Source organism: Oncorhynchus clarkii, chromosome 22 (genome assembly GCF_045791955.1).
Source record: "Oncorhynchus clarkii lewisi isolate Uvic-CL-2024 chromosome 22, UVic_Ocla_1.0, whole genome shotgun sequence".
Taxonomy (NCBI): domain Eukaryota; kingdom Metazoa; phylum Chordata; class Actinopteri; order Salmoniformes; family Salmonidae; genus Oncorhynchus; species Oncorhynchus clarkii.
In genome coordinates, this window is record NC_092168.1 from 11,729,082 (window position 1) to 11,748,007 (window position 18,926).

At 42.7% G+C, this 18,926-nt stretch overlaps 1 protein-coding gene across 1 annotated transcript; it reads right to left on the bottom strand.

The window, feature by feature from the left end:
- Positions 1–5,686: 5,686 nt before the first annotated feature.
- On the bottom strand, positions 5,687–18,905 carry LOC139380432 (lanosterol synthase (2,3-oxidosqualene-lanosterol cyclase)). Its single transcript, XM_071123095.1, has 22 exons — positions 18,783–18,905; positions 18,198–18,366; positions 15,656–15,794; positions 15,217–15,325; positions 14,892–15,013; positions 14,545–14,641; positions 14,192–14,327; positions 13,916–14,024; positions 13,705–13,823; positions 13,167–13,264; positions 13,044–13,071; positions 12,827–12,883; positions 12,589–12,660; positions 12,363–12,413; positions 12,043–12,192; positions 11,685–11,781; positions 11,442–11,547; positions 11,278–11,343; positions 9,030–9,110; positions 8,711–8,884; positions 7,141–7,219; positions 5,687–6,865 (listed from the first exon to the last, which is right to left on the bottom strand). The coding sequence occupies exons 1-22, from the start codon at positions 18,797–18,799 to the stop codon at positions 6,728–6,730; spliced, it is 2,214 nt and encodes a 737-aa protein (XP_070979196.1). The 5' UTR covers positions 18,800–18,905; the 3' UTR covers positions 5,687–6,727.
- Between the last annotated feature and the right edge of the window lie 21 nt (positions 18,906–18,926).

Below are 18,926 nucleotides of genomic sequence, written 5' to 3' on the forward strand. Positions count from 1 at the left end.
TTTCTGCATAAATTGGTCATCAAATTTGATCTGATTGTCACGCCCTGACCATAGAGAACCATTGTTTCTCTATGGTGTAGTAGGTCAGGGCTTGACTAGGGGGTGATCTAGTATTTCTATGTTGTGTTCTAGTTTTCCTAGTACTATGTTGGTGAGCTTGGTATGGTTCCCAATTAGAGGCAGCTGATTATCGTTGTCTCTGATTGGGGATCATACTTAAGTTCTTCATTGTTCCCACCTGTGTTGTGGGATATTATTTTGTGTACCACGTATTCACGGTTCGTTGTTAGTTTATTGATTTATTGTTGCTAAGTTTCACTTTATGAATAAATTATGTGGAACTCAACATCCACACTGATCTAAGTCACAACAATAGACAAACATGTATGTGCGATAGGTATTTTGCAATTCAGCTTTTAGCTGCAATATTCTCTTATCAGGTATTAATATTTTTGTAAGTAATATGAGAAATACAAGCATTAAGAATGAAGATTAAAGACAGATGGCAATAAATATCTGGTAAGATGAGTCTTCCAACCATCAAATGACTCACACTACACACAAAGTATGAGTAATTGGGAAAGTTCTGAGCATTGGTAAATACTGGGCACTTTTTAAAGAGTTGGCATTTACAAATGAGGTGTAGAGAACAGACCTGGGCAGAAAATAGTTGTATTTTGTTATAGTCCACTTTTCTTTGATATTCAAGTACAGGTCTCAGAAAACCAAATAATATATACAGTGGGGCAAAAAAGTATTTAGTCAGCCACCAATTGTGCAAGTTCTCCCACTTAAAAAGATGAGAGGCCTGTAATTTTCATCATAGGTACACTTCAACTATGACAGACAAAAATGAAAAAAAAATATCCAGAAAATCACATTGTAGGATTTTTTAGGAATTTATTTGCAAATTATGGTGGAAAATAAGTATTTGGTCAATAACAAAAGTTTATCTCAATACTTTGTTATATACCCTTTATTGGCAATGACAGAGGTCAAATGTTTTCTGTAAGTCTTCACAAGGTTTTCACACACTGTTGCTGGTATTTTGGCCCATTCCTCCATGCAGATCTCCTCTAGAGCAGTGATGTTTTGGGGCTGTTGCTGGGCAACACGGACTTTCAACTCCCTCCAAAGATTTTCTATGGGGTTGAGATCTGGAGACTGGCTAGGCCACTCCAGGACTTTGAAATGCTTCTTACGAAGCCACTCCTTCGTTGCCCGGGCGGTGTGTTTGGGATCATTGTCATGCTGAAAGACCCAGCCACGTTTCATCTTCAATGCCCTTGCTGATGGAAGGAGGTTTTCACTCAAAATCTCACGATACATGGCCCTTCATTCATTCTTTCCTTTACATGGATCAGTCGTCCTGGTCCCCTTGCAGAAAAACAGCCCTAAAGCATGATGTTTCCATCCCCATGCTTCACAGTAGGTATGGTGTTCTTTGGATGCAACTCAGCATTCTTTGTCCTCCAAACACGACGAGTTGAGTTTTTACCAAAAAGTTATATTTTGGTTTCATCTGACCATATGACATTCTCCAAATCTTCTTCTGGATCATCCAAATGCTCTCTAGCAAACTTCAGACGGGCCTGGACATGTACTGGCTTAAGCAGGGGGACACGTCTGGAACTGCAGGATTTGAGTCCCTGGCGGCGTAGTGTGTTACTGATGGTAGGCTTTGTTACTTTGGTCCCAGCTCTCTGCAGGTCATTCAGTAGGTCCCCCTGTGTGGTTCTGGGATTTTTGCACACCGTTCTTGTGATCATTTTGACCCCACGGGGTGAGATATTGTGTGGAGCCCCAGATCAAGGGAGATTATCAGTGGTCTTGTATGTCTTCCATTTCCTAATAATTGCTCCCACAGTTGATTTCTTCAAACCAAGCTGCTTACCTATTGCAGATTCAGTCTTCCCAGCCTGGTGCAGGTCTACAATTTTGTTTCTGGTGTCCTTTGACAGCTCTTTGATCTTGGCCATAGTGGAGTTTGGAGTGTGACTGTTTGAGGTTGTGGACAGGTGTCTTTTATACTGATAACAAGTTCAAACAGGTGCCATCAATACAGGTAACGAGTGGAGGACAGAGGGCCTCTTAAAGAAGAAGTTACAGGTCTGTGAGAGCCAGAAATCTTGCTTGTTTGTAGGTGACCAAATACTTATTTTCCACCATAATTTGCAAATAAATTAATTAAAAATCCTACAATGTGATTTTCTGGATTTTCTTCTCTCTCATTTGGTCTGTCATAGTTGATGTGCACCTATGATGAAAATTACAGGCCTCTCTCATCTTTTTAAGTGGGAGAACTTGCACAATTGGTGGCTGACTAAATACTTTTTTGCCCCACTGTATATATACTTGATGAAGAACCAAAAACTACAACAATTAGTTGAATTAGTCTAAATATATTATCATACGCACATGGTTTGGAGGGCTCTTAGATATGAATCTTAATATAGTCTATAGCCTATAATATAATGACCTCAACATTAGAATAGACCTCTTTTGCAGCTTCAAAATGACTAACAAATATATTTTCATAATGAGTGAGACATAAGGTAACACTTGACATCAAGTTCTTATACATGTGTAGTAACTTTGACTATTACATTAGCAACATTGTTGTTACTTACATAGGACTTTGGGAATTGATTTATAATGGAATAATAATGGAGTTATTACAGGTGGAATAAGGAACAGCCACTATTCCTCTTGTGCACAGTAGTTACAAAAACTCTTAGCTCATTGATATGCAATTAAAATGTTCATTTCCAAAGTTATGTAACAACATGCTAATAAAATGTTGCTCAAAGTAATTTGTTTTATTACGCAGGCACAAGAAAAGTTGATATCATTGATTGGTTTGACTTGATAATGTACACCTGGGGAAATGGACATTCAAAGGAGGAAAAAAAAACAAATGTTTTGTTGTCACATACACAGGAAAGGTGCAGTAAAATGTGTTATTTTACAGGGTCAGCCATAGTAGTACGGAGCACCTGGAGCAAATGAGGGTTAAGGGCCTTGCTCAAGGGCACATCGACAGATTTTTCACCTTGTCGGCTCGGGTATTCAAACCAGTGACCTTTCAGTTACTGGCCCAACATTCTAACCGCTAGGCCAGAGTTTCCGTAACTAGGTCCTGCCCTAGTTTGTGTGTGCTCTATTCATTCTATTTCTATCTTCAACATGCAATTCCAGATACAGCCCTGCCATTAGTTGAAGGCAGCCAATCCAATAGTTTCTGAAAAGTAGTATGGTAGAAAATTACGAGATTACATTTTACTACTGTTTATGCATCAAATAAGGTTTCTCAGTACTCCCTCATCTATGTCTGTGTGTACTGAGTTGGCCTCTGAGGTTTTGGGCTAGCAACTGATTTATGATGGTCTTTGTCCTCTGTCGGAGCCTGCATTCCATAGATTGAATTGGTGTTTGTGTACTCTTGAGGTACCAGGGAGGAGATGGTTCTAGTACGGACAGCTGATAAGAAGAACCTTGTCTTAGGGGTCAAACCCTGGTTTCTATACAATTAGTAGGGATGCACGATATATCGGTAAGCATATCGGAATCGGATGATATTAGCTAAAAATGCCAACATCGGCATTGGCCCGATGTAGTTTAACGCCGATGTGCAAAACTGATGTCAATGCTGACGTGCAAACATATATAACGTAGGTAGATGACGTAATGACGCCACAAAAAAAATACAGAGCTACACATAAAACACAGCATTCCTAACCTAGCCTACAATGTCTTCTGTGTGGATCTATTTTGAAGATTCAAAGGAAGATAAAAAAAAAAGGCCATATGCAAAGTTTATGCTGCTATTATTTCCCGAGGAGGGGAGAAAGTGAAATCTTTCAATACCACAAACCTAATTACTTATTTGAAAGTGCATCACCCCCAGACGTCCAGTGACTATTTAGAAAGCAGAAAAAAAAACTAAGCACACACTTCCAACAACTCAACAAGTTCAAGTCAGTGAGACAACTCAAAGGCGAAATCCATTAACGCCAAGATAATATAATTCATTTCCCTTGACAATCAACCGTTCTCTGTTGTGGATGATGTTGGTTTTCGGCGACTGGTCGGGAACCTCGAGCCCCAGTATACACACTACCAAGTAGGCACTATTTTTCAGATGTTGCCCTACCGAAGTTACACAGTATTGTTGAAATGCATATCCATGAGCTACTTGCTCTGGCCGCCACTGCTATTAGCTTCACGACTGACATTTGGACCAGCGATGTCAGCCCCATACCGCTGTTGCCGTCTCAATGGCATTTGAGAACATGTTTGAAACATGAACACACTCCTAGCTCCATTCAAACAACTGACTGGAGAAATAAGCTCCTCAACTGCGTCTGCAGCAGACGTGATACCCTCTGTCATGGCATTGAAATGCCTGCTCAACAAAACTGCCGATACAGACCGTGGGGTTAAAACTTCTACTAGAGGCTGTGAGAACAAGTGATTTGGTGGCATTCTCTCTGATCCTCTTTACTGTATCGCCACTATGCTCAATGCTAGGTACAAGGACCGCTACTTCGATGCAGGCAAGAAACAGGGTTTATGTGAAATTGTACCGACACAGCTGGACAAGAAGGAAACAGACACAGTGACAGTGCGCACCGAAGAAGAGGACCCAAGACAGAAGAGGCCACGGACAGACAGCTGAAACTTCACTGCTTGACATGTATGATGAAATCCTGGTTGAGAATGAAACGACTGAACAAATGAACAATGAAACAGCACAGTAAGTAAGTGAAAGAAATAGGTTTTGATTATGTTTTACTGGTAATGGGGACATACGTCAATGCCAACAAAATCACTTTTTGGTCAGTGTGGTGTGTGTGTGTGTTTTAAACTATTTAACTGTTCTAGAATGCTTAAAAAGGCCTCTAAAATGTTTAATATCGGTGTCAGGGTTTTTGGCAAGGATATCGGCCCAAAATGTCAGATTGGTGCATCCCTAACAATAAGAACAGGGAGTCGCTGACCAGCTCAACGTCTTTCTCACTTGGTTAGAATTTCCACGACAGTAGTTACTTTCTGAGATCTGTGTTGAAATTGTTTAGAAAAAGTAGTCCATTTCTGAGATCTGTATTCAAATAAGTTTTTTGGGGGATCCGTATTCACATCCAAAGTAACAATTTGTTCCCCCGAAAAAAAGGAACTTTGCACAAATCCTATTTAAAACAAATTATTCCAGGTCTGGTGGAGAAGGGGTTGAATGAGGTGAGTACCAGCATTCTTATTGGCAGTCATGCTTCAGGAACAAAACAAATTGGATGTGGCATGGGGGAGGTGAAAACAGAAATGTACCTATCAAGCACGCCTTTCTTTGGAATGCCTATTGTGCAACACTTCTACTGTGTGTTATCATATGATCTCCCTTCACTATTGCTACGATTGACAGTGGCATAGATAGCTTTTTGTCCAGATAGCTACACCCTACACCCACACAAATACGGACGCACACACACACACAAAAAGTTACAAACACTCCCCAAAACCGCACCTTGATTTCCATTAGATACTTTGAATTGGCAAATTCGGTGAGAGAGAGTGTGTGTGTGTGTGTGTATTGATGCAGGACGGGTCACGGGCTACTGGTTGGTAGGTTTGACTCACACTGTTCTCCCACTCAAACATCATCAGCTGTTGCAAGAGAGAAATAGTGAATTAGTGAAACCATCCAAAATGACTTTATTCTGCATTTCAAAATAAGATTTCATTACAAATCAATTACATCAATAGATTTTCAGAAACTAAGGTTGATATTAATAGGCAACATGGAAACACTTATTTCAGCACTATTTACAGATTGATTTACGGACTCGATTTTTATTTCATAATACAGATGCCAAAATGACACCCTCATTTCTCACATAGCAGCTAAAAGGTTTGTTTCGAAGAGTTCAGTCCCACCAAAATCCCACCAAAAATCAGATTTCCAATCCTTCCAATTGATTTCACACCCCATTGGTCTTCAAAAATAGGACTTGGAAAAGTGCTATTTGCATGTGAAAAATGATTTCCATATGCTGCATTTGCTATAAGCCTATTGTTTAAGCTTTTGTTGGTGACACTTTGATATCTCAATCATTTGCAGCTGTTTAAGTCCATTAAAAGTGTTTGTGTTTGAGCATGTGTCCGTAAGGCCTATGGGCATTTTTCTTTTATCAGCACAAATTAGATTGAGCAGCAGTGTGATTCACATCAATGAGCTGTATAGATATCAATAATAAGTGATATCCTAGCACCCGTAGGCTACAACACTGCTGTCATCCTTACCTCCAAGCGTTTATTCAAATTGGATGAATAATCTTTGATGCCGACAGCAGTCGCACCACTGGAAGACATAGCTGTAATCTACAAAAGCCTATTCCTGCTCTTTTCCCGCATATCATTAAACACATTTGGTGTGTAATGGTCTCTGACTTGTGGTCAGACTCTCTCAAGCAGAACACATTTAAGATGATTTGAATGTTATTGAGAATGAAGTAATCATCTAGTTTTTCAAAAGTATCTGTAATCTGATTACAATATTTTAGCTGGTAACGGATTACAGGTAAAAAAAATACTTTTAGAATCAGTTACATTTAACGGATTACATGTAATCCATTACTCCCCAACCCTGTTCACGACCGTTCTTTATGTATAGATTAGAAAGGGCACTGTTCCAATCCTTGCTGACCTCTTGACCTTTAGGTGACCTCTGACCTCACAGCTTCACCTTCCCGGCCAGAGGGCTGGAGGGGAAGAGGTTAAAGAAGCGTCCCAGCGTCCACACGGTGAAGACGTTCCTGTAGGAAGTGTAGCTGATGGCACAGCTCTTATTGAATACTCCCGAGATGTTTTCCTGAGGAGAGATAGGCCAAAATACAGTTGTGGTCATCTATAAAGCTTCAGGTTATTCTTCACAGTATGTATCTCTAGTAAGAATACTCTACACTGCTTCTTGGGCTCCAAATATACACACGGACACAATCTACAATACAGTACATGAAAGAATGACAGACATCCAGAGGGCCAGACGTTCAACAACAGATTATGCTAAACAATTTGACAACTTCATGCTTGAGCCTTGGGTGGAGCTAAGCACTGAACACAGTGTGACAGGAGGCGGGGACTCACCTGTGGCCAGTCTCCATTGGGCAGCTGCTTGTCAACCAACAGCTGTATTCCTCTCTCAATCACCTGTGCATCTGGGTACCTGCCACAGAGCAGAGAAGAGATTGTGGGTCTACAACTTAAACATACTGAGGTTCATTGGTCCCACTTTATATCATATTGTTTTAAACCATGTAGTTACAAGGTAGTGATGGGTTCTGACTCTTAAACTTGAAATATTGTTAATTATCAGGTATCCTATGGAAATGAGGAGTGCCATAGTCTGGTTTCTACACCAGAAGTTAATGATTATCTGTAGGGGGAATGTATATGGTGGAGGCAATTGTGCTTGGAATGTACTGAGGAAAAGGAAAGGCAATCACATGGTTAGAGTCACTGATAAGGGTGAAGAGAGGTGGTTTAGTGAGGAATGGGGGTTGGGGTCAGGTCACATTAAGGGAGAAGGAACAGTTTATTGCCCGCATCACTTAACTTCCTCCCTAGCAATAAAGATGTCATGTTAAGAGGGAAGGAGGATGCTTCACACAAATTGGGGTATATATATACACTTGTGCTGGTGGAAACATGTATTTGCCTGTTCTGCTGTCCGACCCTTTGGGTGAATAAACTTGGTTTGAGCTTTAATAGTTGTCTTGTCATTTTTTACCCTGTTATTTAGAACCTAACAGTAGTTATAAAAGGTATACAAGGTAGTCTGGCAGGTACCCAGACTACAAGGTAGTCTCATAGGTAGTTACAAGGTAACGTAAACTCACCCCATTCCGTACAAATTTGCGCAATCGCAACATTCAAACGAGGCTACAAAGAAAACTAATGGGACTGTAGCGACTGTATTGACGTCAAAATCTGGGGTGTGAACTACGTTTCTATTCAAGCGTTGATCGACATGGTAATGGCTCTATAGTATTGGAGAAAAGTTGAAAAAAACTGACCCTCCTTTACATCGTGACGTGTCATGCCGTAATGTACAGCACGCATAAAGCAACTATTTCTGTCTTACAATCTCTCTCCACCAGGTGTAGCACTTCTCTCATCATTTAATTTTTTTGCGTCTTCACTGCAGGCCATCAAAGCTGCTGTTTACTTCGGAAGATCACTTTAGCACCGCCCTGAAAACCTGATTCAAATTCGACACAAACCTTCAAATAGGTATGTAATGACACATTATATAAACTCTTTATAGTGTTTTATTTACATTTGAGAGGCGATAAGGTGATAAGTTGGACAGATCGAGTGAAAAAAAGCAGTTTCCCCACACGACATCTCTCCGTCTCACTATCACGCATTAGTTTAGCTTCCCCACCCGCCATTTTAAAAATGACCCGACGGAGCTCATTGCCTTCTTGAATCATGCAGAAACGGGCAACGCGAAGGTCTCGGCATGGATTTTGTTGGAAAGGGGAGAAATTGTGCTTTACAATGGTATTGACATTACAGTTGATCTGGAAGTATTACGTTTTTTGGGTGCTAAAATACGGTCAATTGTACGGACCAAGGCGATGTACAAAAGTGAGTAAGTTTACGTTAGTTAAATAAGTCATTACAAGGCAGTTACATAAATAGTTACTGTTACCTAGCAGCCATGAGGCCCAGCAGGGCCCAGCAGGTGTTGTGGATCTGGGAGTTAGCACTCTGCACGTAGCGACGCTGCTCACAGGACTCAAAGTCCTCACCCCAGCCCCCATCCTCCATCTGGTGGGCCACCAGGAAGTCACAGGCACTCTGCACCTCCTTACACACACCACCGCTAGAGAGAGAAAGGAGACAGAAACAGACAGAGAGAGAGAAAGATGTATTTTTAAAGGTTTGAAAAAACGATTCCACAGACATTCGTGTTTCCTTTGAATGTGGTGTGTGCGTACATGTCTTCCTCCGGCACTAAGGATCCTTACCCATCATGGTAGGTGTGACCCATGCAGGCAAAGGCCTCCAAGCCGAACCAGACCCCATAGGTGAAGCACACTCCCCAGGATCTAGGCAACACACACCACAATAAGAAAGCACTAGGGTTGAAAAAGTACAGTCGGATTTCCTGCCTATTCCCTCCTGATTCCGTGAAGCTTCCAACCGGGATTTCTGGAAAACTTTTTTGGGGAAAGTTACCAGAGTTTTGCAACCCTAGGAAGGACACATAACTAAATGGTCCGTATGACGCAGAAGAATGAATAACAACATGACATTCAAATCACAGGCACTGGCATTCAAATCACAGGCACTGGCATTAAAATCACATGGCATTGGCATTCAAATCACATGGCATTGGCATTCAAATCACAGGCACTGGCATTCAAATCACATTGCATTCAAATCACATCCAGAGTCCTGACAGTCTTCAATAGCCTCCTTTACTTGTATCCTTTCCTTTATGACCAGTGTTTTGGACTTGTTAGATGGAATCAACATGGAGAAGACCTATCCATATTATCTCACCCATCAGTTGTCATAGGGCCCTAAATTATTCCTTATGACCTTTAATAGCTTTATATTCCTAGATGCCCAATGCTTTCCTTGGTCATGAAGTAAAGGAGACGAGGAGACACTCAGCCATGATATATAGTGCATTTGGAAAGTATTCAGACCCCTTGACTTTTTCCACATTTTGTTAGGTTACAGCCTTATTCTAAAATTGATTAAATAATTTTTTTCCTTATTTTATACACACAATACCCCATAATGACAAAGCAAACTCAAGTTTAGATTTCTTTTGCAAATTTCAATAAAAAACAAACAGAAATATCACATTTATATAAGTATTCAGACCCTTTACTCAATACTTTGTACCTTGCTACAAGCTTGGTACACCTCTATTTCGGGAGATTCTCTCATTCTTCTCTGCAGATCCTCTCAAGCTCTGTCAGGTTGGATGGGGTGCATTGCTGCACAGCTATTTTCAGGTCTCTCCAGAGATGTTCGATCGGGTTCAAGTCCGGGCTCTGGCTGGGCCACACAAGGACATTCAGAGACTTGTCCCGAAGCCACTCCAGCGTTGTCTTGGCTGTGTGCTTAGGGTCGTTGTCCTTTTGGAAGGTGAACCTTCTCCCCAGTCAGAGATCCTGAGTGCTCTGGAGCAGGTTTTCATCAAGGATCTCACTGTACTTTGCTCCATTCATCTTTGCCTCGATCCTGACTAGTCTCCCAGTCCCTGCCGCTGAAAAACATCCCCACAGCATGATGCTGCCACCACCACCACACCTCACCGTTGGGATGGTGCCAGGTTTCCTCCAGACGTGACACTTCACATTCAGGACAAAGAGTTCAATCTTGGTTTCATCAGACCAGAGATTCTTGTTTCTCATGGTCTGAGAGTCCTTTAGGTGCCTTTTGGCAAACTCCAAGCGGGCTGTCATGTGCCTTTTACTGAGAAATGGCTCCCGTCTGGCCACTCTACATGTAGACCTGATTGGTGGAGTGCTGCAGAGATGGTTGTCCTTCTGAAAGGCTCGCCCATCTCCTCAGAGGAACACTGGAGCTCTGTCAGAGTGACCATCGGGTTCTTGGTCACCTCCCTGACCAAGGCCCTTCTCCACCTATTTGGCCAGGCAGCCAGCACTAGCAAGAGTCTTGGTGATTCCTAACTTCTTCCATTTAAGAATGATGGAGGCCACTGCGTTCTTGGTGACCTTCAATGTTGCAGACATTTTTTGGTACCCTTCCCCAGATCTGTGCCTTGACACAATCATGTCTCGGAGCTCTACGGAGAATTCCTTCGACCTCATGGCTTGGTTTTTGTTCTGACATGCACTGTCAACTGTGGGACCTTATATAGACAGGTGTGTGCCTTTACAAATCATGTTCAATCAATTGAATTTACCACAGGTGGACTCCAATCAAGTTGTAGAAACATCTCAAGGATGATCAATAGAAACAGGATGCACCTGAGCTCAATTTGAAGTCTCATAGCAAAGGATCTGAATACTTAAGTAAATAATGTATTTCTGTTTTTTATTTGTAATAAATTTGCAAACATTTCTAAAAACCTGTTTTCGCTTTGTCATTATGGGGTATTGCGTGTAGATTGATAAGAACAAAAAAATATGCAATCAATTTTAAAATAAGGCTGTAACGTAACCAAATGTGGAAAAAGTCAAGGGGTCTGAAAACTTTCTGAATGCGCTGTAAGTGAGACCGGAAGCTACTTACCCTTCCCATGACCCATCTGGCCTCTGCACCCTCCGGCAGTACTCCAATCCTTCTCTCAGAGTGGACCTGAGTTAAAACAGTTAGAAAAAGTGATGCTTTTAGGCAGCAGCTTGGAGAGGGTTAGGGTTCCAGGCTAGAGGTATAGCATGTGTGTGTGCGTGTACCTGATCTCCTCTGTCCGGTATTCAGGGTACACGTGCTGGAAGTGTCTCAGAGCCTGCATGACTGCTGAGGTGCACTCCACATAGGTGTAGTCTATCATGATGTCACCTGAAAGAAAGAGACAGGGGGGTGGTGGGAGAGAGTACAAAGCTTGTATTTATATCCAAAAAAGGTATTATATCCATAAACACAACACAGGGATTGGGGGGGGGGGGGGGGGGGGGTCGGTGAGATGAAAGACTCACCAAACACCTCTGAGGGGTTGAGTAGCTCCAACAGTCTCCCTCCTCGCTTGGTCTCATAAGTGGCAAAACCGCCGTCTCTGTTTCTCATGCTTAGCAACTGCAACACACAGTCAACCAGGGCAAGTGTCAGTATTGTATGTTGCTTTTTTGTTGTATGATGGAATCAAACATGAGCTGAGAATTTGCATTATTATCAGCACCGTGAGACATCATCTTGAAAGAAGTTGAAAGTTGGGGAGATGGAAGAGAGGAAAATACATGAAAGATCGAGAAAAGCCCCTGACACGATATATCAAGTTGTGGTAAAAACTGTGATTGGGTTGTCAGTAGATAGAAGTTAGTTGGTGTTGCCACTGACCACATTGACGGAGTCACACAGGCGCTCTGAGGGGACGTGCTGACTGATGAAGGGACAGTTTTCCTGCAGAAGCATCACTGACTTTAGGCCCTCTGCCGTGCAGTCGGCCACGATCCAGCCACAGTCCCGCGTGCTGAAGGGGAACCCTCCCTGATAAACACACATTCATGCATGTAAGCGCGCAGACACACACACAAACACACACAAATGCACGCACACAACCATGCAGGACACACGGATGTGCAGGACAAATACACACAATCACTCACACACGACCATGCAGGACACGCAGACACTTCCTCTGACTAGCAGTAATTCACCTTGTTCATCTGTCTGTAGTATTTCTGGTATTCTGGGGGGTTGTCTGGTATCTGATGAAAGGAGAAAACTGGTCAGACATCGGAAAAAAAATCCATATAAAAGCAACAGGTGTATTAGGAACCGAGGAATGTGTGCCCTCAAGGTGTTTTGTCTGGCAGCGAGCCAATAAACTAGACTCTGTGACCTGTGTGAGGAACTCAAGCCCATTTCCTGTGACGCTCTCACCTGTGTGATGGTGAGGAACTGGTGGGCGTGTTTAAGACACTCTTCTAACCTGGGGCTGTCCTGAGCCCCTGCCTGAATGACCCCAATTGAGGGAAAAACACAAAAACATTAGAAATCCTCTCAACTTTGACATCTTTACAGTTATCAATCATCACATGAATGGAGAGTAATGCACGCAGAACAAGTCAGATGGGTTCTTTGTAGTCTTTGTAGCGTAACATGAATATGAATCTCTCACCTCTAGGAACGCCTGAGCTGCGAAAGCCGTGTCCCATAGCTGTGATCCATTGGTTCCCTATAGGAACACAACCAGACTGCATGTCAGGAAAACAGGTCAGACATTAAAAGTGCTTTTTAGTGCTTTTCTGTCTACTTAATTTGGGTCAGGAAACCAGCCCATAATGCAAAAGATTAACGACATTATGTATGTCATGGCTAGCCAATACCCAACATACCTGCATTTTCATACCATCCAATCCCAGCCTATCGCAAAGCAGGAAATGGAAAACAAACATGTAAATAAACACGCTCACAACCTACTGCATTGTCACATACAACTGACTCACTAACTGACTGACCAGAGGTAGTCTGGGATCCTGGACACGTGCTCCTGGAAGGCAGCGGAAGAGGGTCCGTCCATGTGCCAGCGCACCAGCATGTTGATCGTTTTGGAGATCTGAGGAGTGAAACTAAGCGTTAAATCACAGTAACAACTGACACACAATTCTGGATCACCTTAAACCACAGTGTAAACTGCCAAAACAGCATTAAAGATGGAATCCGCACTAGGGGAAACAGCGCCACTAATGTTATCCGTCCCACGGCCGTTGTCGTTTTTGTTTAGTTGAAGAAGCAGAGGTGGGGAAGCGTTGCATATCGAGGTAAAGAAAAAAATGCAGTACATTTGCTTCTGTTCTACTGCGGCGTGCAATGATGTCTGAGGGGAAAGAACTGTGTTCATTGTTCGCAGTAACTTCTTTGCTGTGATAATATTGCAAACCAATGTTTCACAAAGAAGGATTCCAGCTGGGAAGTGCAAGGAAATACTAGATAATCCTAAAACACAAGTGGCATCAAAAAAAAAAAAGGTACTTCGATTAAAGTTCAGTTTCTTACTGGGCCGATGCTGATGCACTTGGTGAAACGGTCGTCAGCCTGTATGTGGTCGTACAGCTCTTTGACCGCTCTTCCTCGTAGACTGCTGCTGTGGTGGGCCTCATACACGTTCATGACCACTGAGGAAGAACAGAGAATTCAAGGTTACAGTTATAACGTCGTCACAAATGACCAATCACAAACTATTAATACGGGTATGTGCAGTGCTTACTGTAAGCCACGGTGAGTAGCGTGCTGTGTGGTGTGTACATGTCACATGCTGCCACATTGTTCCGCTGACCAGGCCAGTTGATGGTGGCATAGTCCTGGACATACAGCTCCTATAGAACAGAGAAGGATGCTACTAAGTCCATGTACTCTATTGCAGCTCCATCTTATTCTAGCTGATCTTTGGGGCTGTGCCTACGTGGGCAACTTCTGGCCGGAGTGAGTGGAGCACTATGACAGAAACATGTCGCCCCCAGGTGGGGTGAAGTAACTACTGCACCTGTCTGAGGCTGAGCACCAGGGGGTCCTCCTTGGCAGCAAACCTGACAGCGTAGCAGTAGCTCATAGGGAGGTAGACCTGGCGACAGTGGCACCAGAGAGTGGATGGGTGAGCAGGGAACCAGGTAGGGAACAGCCTGAATAGAGGACAAAACATGGACCAAAGAACAGGACAAGTTGAAACATAGCTGAGAGAATCAATGTCCCAAATCAAGGTTAAAGTTCACAAGTTTCACAAGTTTTCAAGAGTGAGCGGCCTATCCAATTTCAACTTTTATGCATAGGTGCTATATAAAGGCGAATTCAAATCTATGTACAATTCTGATCAAATTTGTATCAGGACATCAAGCGTACCACATCTCCGGGAGGAGCGTGTTCATTCCTTCCCAGCTGTACACATTGAGGATGGCCAACCAGAATTTACCCCAGGAGGGGATGCCAACCGCGCCTCCTGTACAACAGACAGACACACAGACATGATCTGACTCTACAATGGTAACAATTTCACCTCTTATGAGGTTAAAAGCATTTAGACACTTTTTATTTCAGGTTTAAAACATATACAGGTGATGCTCTCCAACATTCCATTTCATTTTTTTCAAACAGCATATTTCTTTGGTTCCACCAACATACGAAACAAAGAGCTCAATTAATTGACCCTCCCCCCCCCCCCCCCCAAAAAAAAAACAGTTAAATAAGACCTTTGCTGTGCAGGTTGTTCCTGGCCCTAACCATATCCGGGTCATCCGGTCCCACTCCCAGAATCCTCAGGGTGGTGTAGCTGAGGGCCGTGCCAAACACTGTGGACTTGTCTTCAATGTGTCTGACAAGAAATTCCCAAAACACAACAATAAGAAATCTTTGAAGCTTTGACTGCTCTGATACTCACAAGCCTCATAAGCTGTGGCAGAAACATTGCTAATTAAACTACTAGAGAATATCTAAACAGTGTGCGTGGGCATCCCTCTTATTTTCACACTGTATTTTGGGGTAGAAGTGAAGGAGAGCAGTGATGAGAACACTCACAGGCCCCAGCCTCCATCAGCCAGCTGGACAGAGCGCAGGTATCTCACCATCTCCTTCTTCCAAGCCTCAGGGAGAGGGATCTGGGTTATGTGACAGGTGATCAGGAGACCTGAGGATAGCACAGACAAACAGACAGACCACTGATGTCACCTCAGATGTTGTAAGTACAGATGTGAGTCTCATCGTTAACTTGAGTGTTTTTACTGTTTTCATAACCCATGGATTACATCATAACTACCATGGCATAATGTACACGATAATGCACGTCCACTGTTATTTTCCCATGGACATGACACAATAAAACTCAATGACCGTGCTTGTTATGTGTACATACATTATCTGTAAATATGGAAGTGAATATTGGATGGCATTATGCAGACATTTAATTTTACGAGATGCATACTGTACTTCCTCTGAAAGTGCATCTAATTGTGTGTACCTGGTAGCAGGAAGAGGGGTCCTCCGTAGTCTCCTGCCCAGTGGCCATCTTCTGCCTGGAGCTGGCTGTAGAATGCCATGCCCTTCAGGGCTGACTCCACTGCAGTGTGGGCTGAGGGAGAGCCAGGGATGAATTTACTCTGTAGAGGGGCATAGGTACTGTCACAACAAAGCATGGGACAAAGGTCACAACACTAATGACGAGCTCGTTAGAGGAGAGATTTAGTTCCACCTTTTGTTCTTGTGGGGCCCAACTATTCTATCATTGAATTTATACTTCAATGAGACATATGTTTATAAGAGGTTAGGATGAGAGAATATGCACTTATTCTTGCAAGGGTTTCAACCATACGGTTTATGGCTTCAACTAATAATATATTATAATAATTTGGGGGTTGCTTATATTTTACCTGTTAAATTTATATTGATTTAAGTCAATTAAGGAACAAATTCTTATTTACAATGAAGGCCAACTAAGGGGACATGTAGGCAATCCAGAAAATGCAATACAAGTGTGCAATGGAAATGTTATTTCTTTCTATTTTTTTGCATATCAACTACCCCTGAGACACCCACAGGGAGTGGGGTCACAATTGTACAGCACTCCTGGAGCAATTAGGGTTAAGTGCCTTGCTCAAGGACACAGCTACAGATTTTCCACCTGGTCGGCTCCAGTATTCGAACCAGCAACCTTGCGGTTATTGGCCTAACGCTCTAGCCTTAAGGCTACCTGTCATGCCTAATGCTTACACTTCAGATAGCCTAGGTCAGTCTGTTCTCATGGACTAGACGTAACATAGTAAAAGTAAATCAGAGACACTGAAATGAGTATGTTATGTTAGGTTTCATATGGTTACATAAGAGATATAGACCTCATTTTTCAACTACTTAAAACTTTTGCAACTACTTAGCATGTCTGCTAACCCTTGCCCTAAACCTTAACCTAACTCCTAAATTTAACCCTAACCCCTAGCTAACGTTAGCCACCTTGCCAGAATTTGTAACATACACAATATATACAAAAGTATGTGGACATCCCTTCAAATGAGTGGATTTGGCTCATTTGGCCAGTCAGCCACACCCGTTGCTGACTGGTGTATAAAATTGAGCATACCGCCATGCAATCTCCATAGACAAACATTGGCAGTAGAATGGCCTTCCTGAAGATCTCAGTGACTTTCAACATGGCACCGTCAACATGGCACCGTCATCCAACAAGTCAGTTAGGAAAATGTCTTCCCTGGTCAACTGTAAGTGCTGTTATTGTGAAGTGGAAACATCTAGGAGCAACAACGGCTCAAACGTGAAGTGGTAGGCTACACAAGCTCACAGAACGGGACCGCTGAGTGCTGAAGCACCTAAAGATCGCCTGTCCTCGGTTGCAACATTCACTACCGAGTTCCAAACTGCCTCTGGAAGCAACGTCAGCACAATAACTGTTCATCCGGAGCTTCATGACATAAGTTTCCATGGCCGAGCAGCCGCACAGAATCCTAAGATCACCATGAGCAATGCCAAGCATGGTCTGGAGTGGCGTAAAGCTTGCGGCCATTGGACTCTGGAGCAGTGGAAATGCATTCTCTGGAGTGATGAATCACGCTTCACCATCTGGAAGTCCAACAGACGATTCTGGGTTTGGCGGATGCCAGAAGAACGCTATCTGCCGAATACATAATGCTAACTGTAAAGTTTGGTGGAGGAGGAATAATGGTCTGGGGCTGTTTTTCATGATTTGGGCCCCTTAGTTCCAGTGAATGGAAATCTTAACGCTACAGCATACAATGACTTTCTAGACGATTCTGTGCTTCCAACTTTGTGGCAACAGTTTGGGGAAGTCCCTTTTTTGTTTCAGCATTACAATGGCCCCGTGCACAAAGTGAGGTCCATACAGAAATGGTTTGTTGAGATCGGTGTGGAAGAACTTGACTGGCCTGCACAGCCCTGACCTCAAGCCCATCAACCACCTTTGAGAATAATTGGAACACCGACTGCGAACCAGGCCTAATCATCCAACATCACTGCCCGACCTCACTAGTGCTCGTGGCTGAATGGAAGCAAGACCCGCAGCAATATTCCAACATCTAGTGGAAAGCCTTCCCAGAAAAGTGGAAGCTGTTATAGCAGCAAAGGGGGGACCAACTCCATATTAATGCCCATGATTTTGGAATAAGATGTTCAACGAGCAAGTGTCCACATACACTACATGACCAAAAGTATCATACGTTTGGCAAATTTGTTATAAATTTAGCAAACTCATAACATATAATGCTAATTGTAATTCGTAACATATCATATAAAATGGGTGTTGGACATCCACAAATTTAATACATACCATATGAAACGTAACATCATACTAAATAGTGTCTCGGATTTACGTACAGAATAAAAGTAACTTCATACTAATTAGTATCTTGGTTTTCCGTACAGAATATATAATATGAAATGTATCGAAAAAAGGTTGTCTAGGTAAATCCTCTCCTTTAGTAGATACAGTTTACATTCCCAATGGCTAGTGAAAAATAAACATGGATGAGTATGTGTACCGTATCCAAACCAAGTGAATGGGCTTCAAGCATAGTCTGCTCCCTGTCTGATGTGTCTTGATCCTCTACATAGCGCCATGTCTGCCTGCCCTCTGTGTTACTCAGCCTCCAGCGGGTCAGGTCTGTCGCTGGCTCGGTCTTGTACGGCCCCCCCCTCCTACGAAGGCATCTGAGGGTGCAAGAATTGACAGCGCGCGTATGCGTATGGAATTCATGGGCGCGCGTATCCACTGGGGACACACTGGTTGAATCGACGTTGTTTCCACGTCATTTCAATGACATTACGTTGAACCAACGTGGAATATACGTTGAATTGAAGTCTGTGCCCAGTGGGTGTGGCGCTTGAGTAATTCTGCACCACAATTTGTATTGTACATAATGGCCATTGTTGAAATTGATAGTCGTTGACATTTATCCTGTTCCTTTCCTAATGAGCATGTCCTTTCTGATCCAAGTTAATCTTGTGAAAGAGCACAAAGCAATCAGCTACCAATCAATTAGCAAGTTATAACTTCCTACAAACGTTTACTTTTATAGCATATATAATTTCATACACATAATTGAACATGTTCGTTCTGTACTTACGTTCCCTCGGTCATCATTAAAACCTTATGAATGAATTAAATCCTCCGCAAACTTCAGCTGATCCACAGGATCGGCCCCCATTTGTGATACTGTGGGAATTGAAGTTCTCTTTTCAAAATATTTCCGTTGGATAAACACTAACTT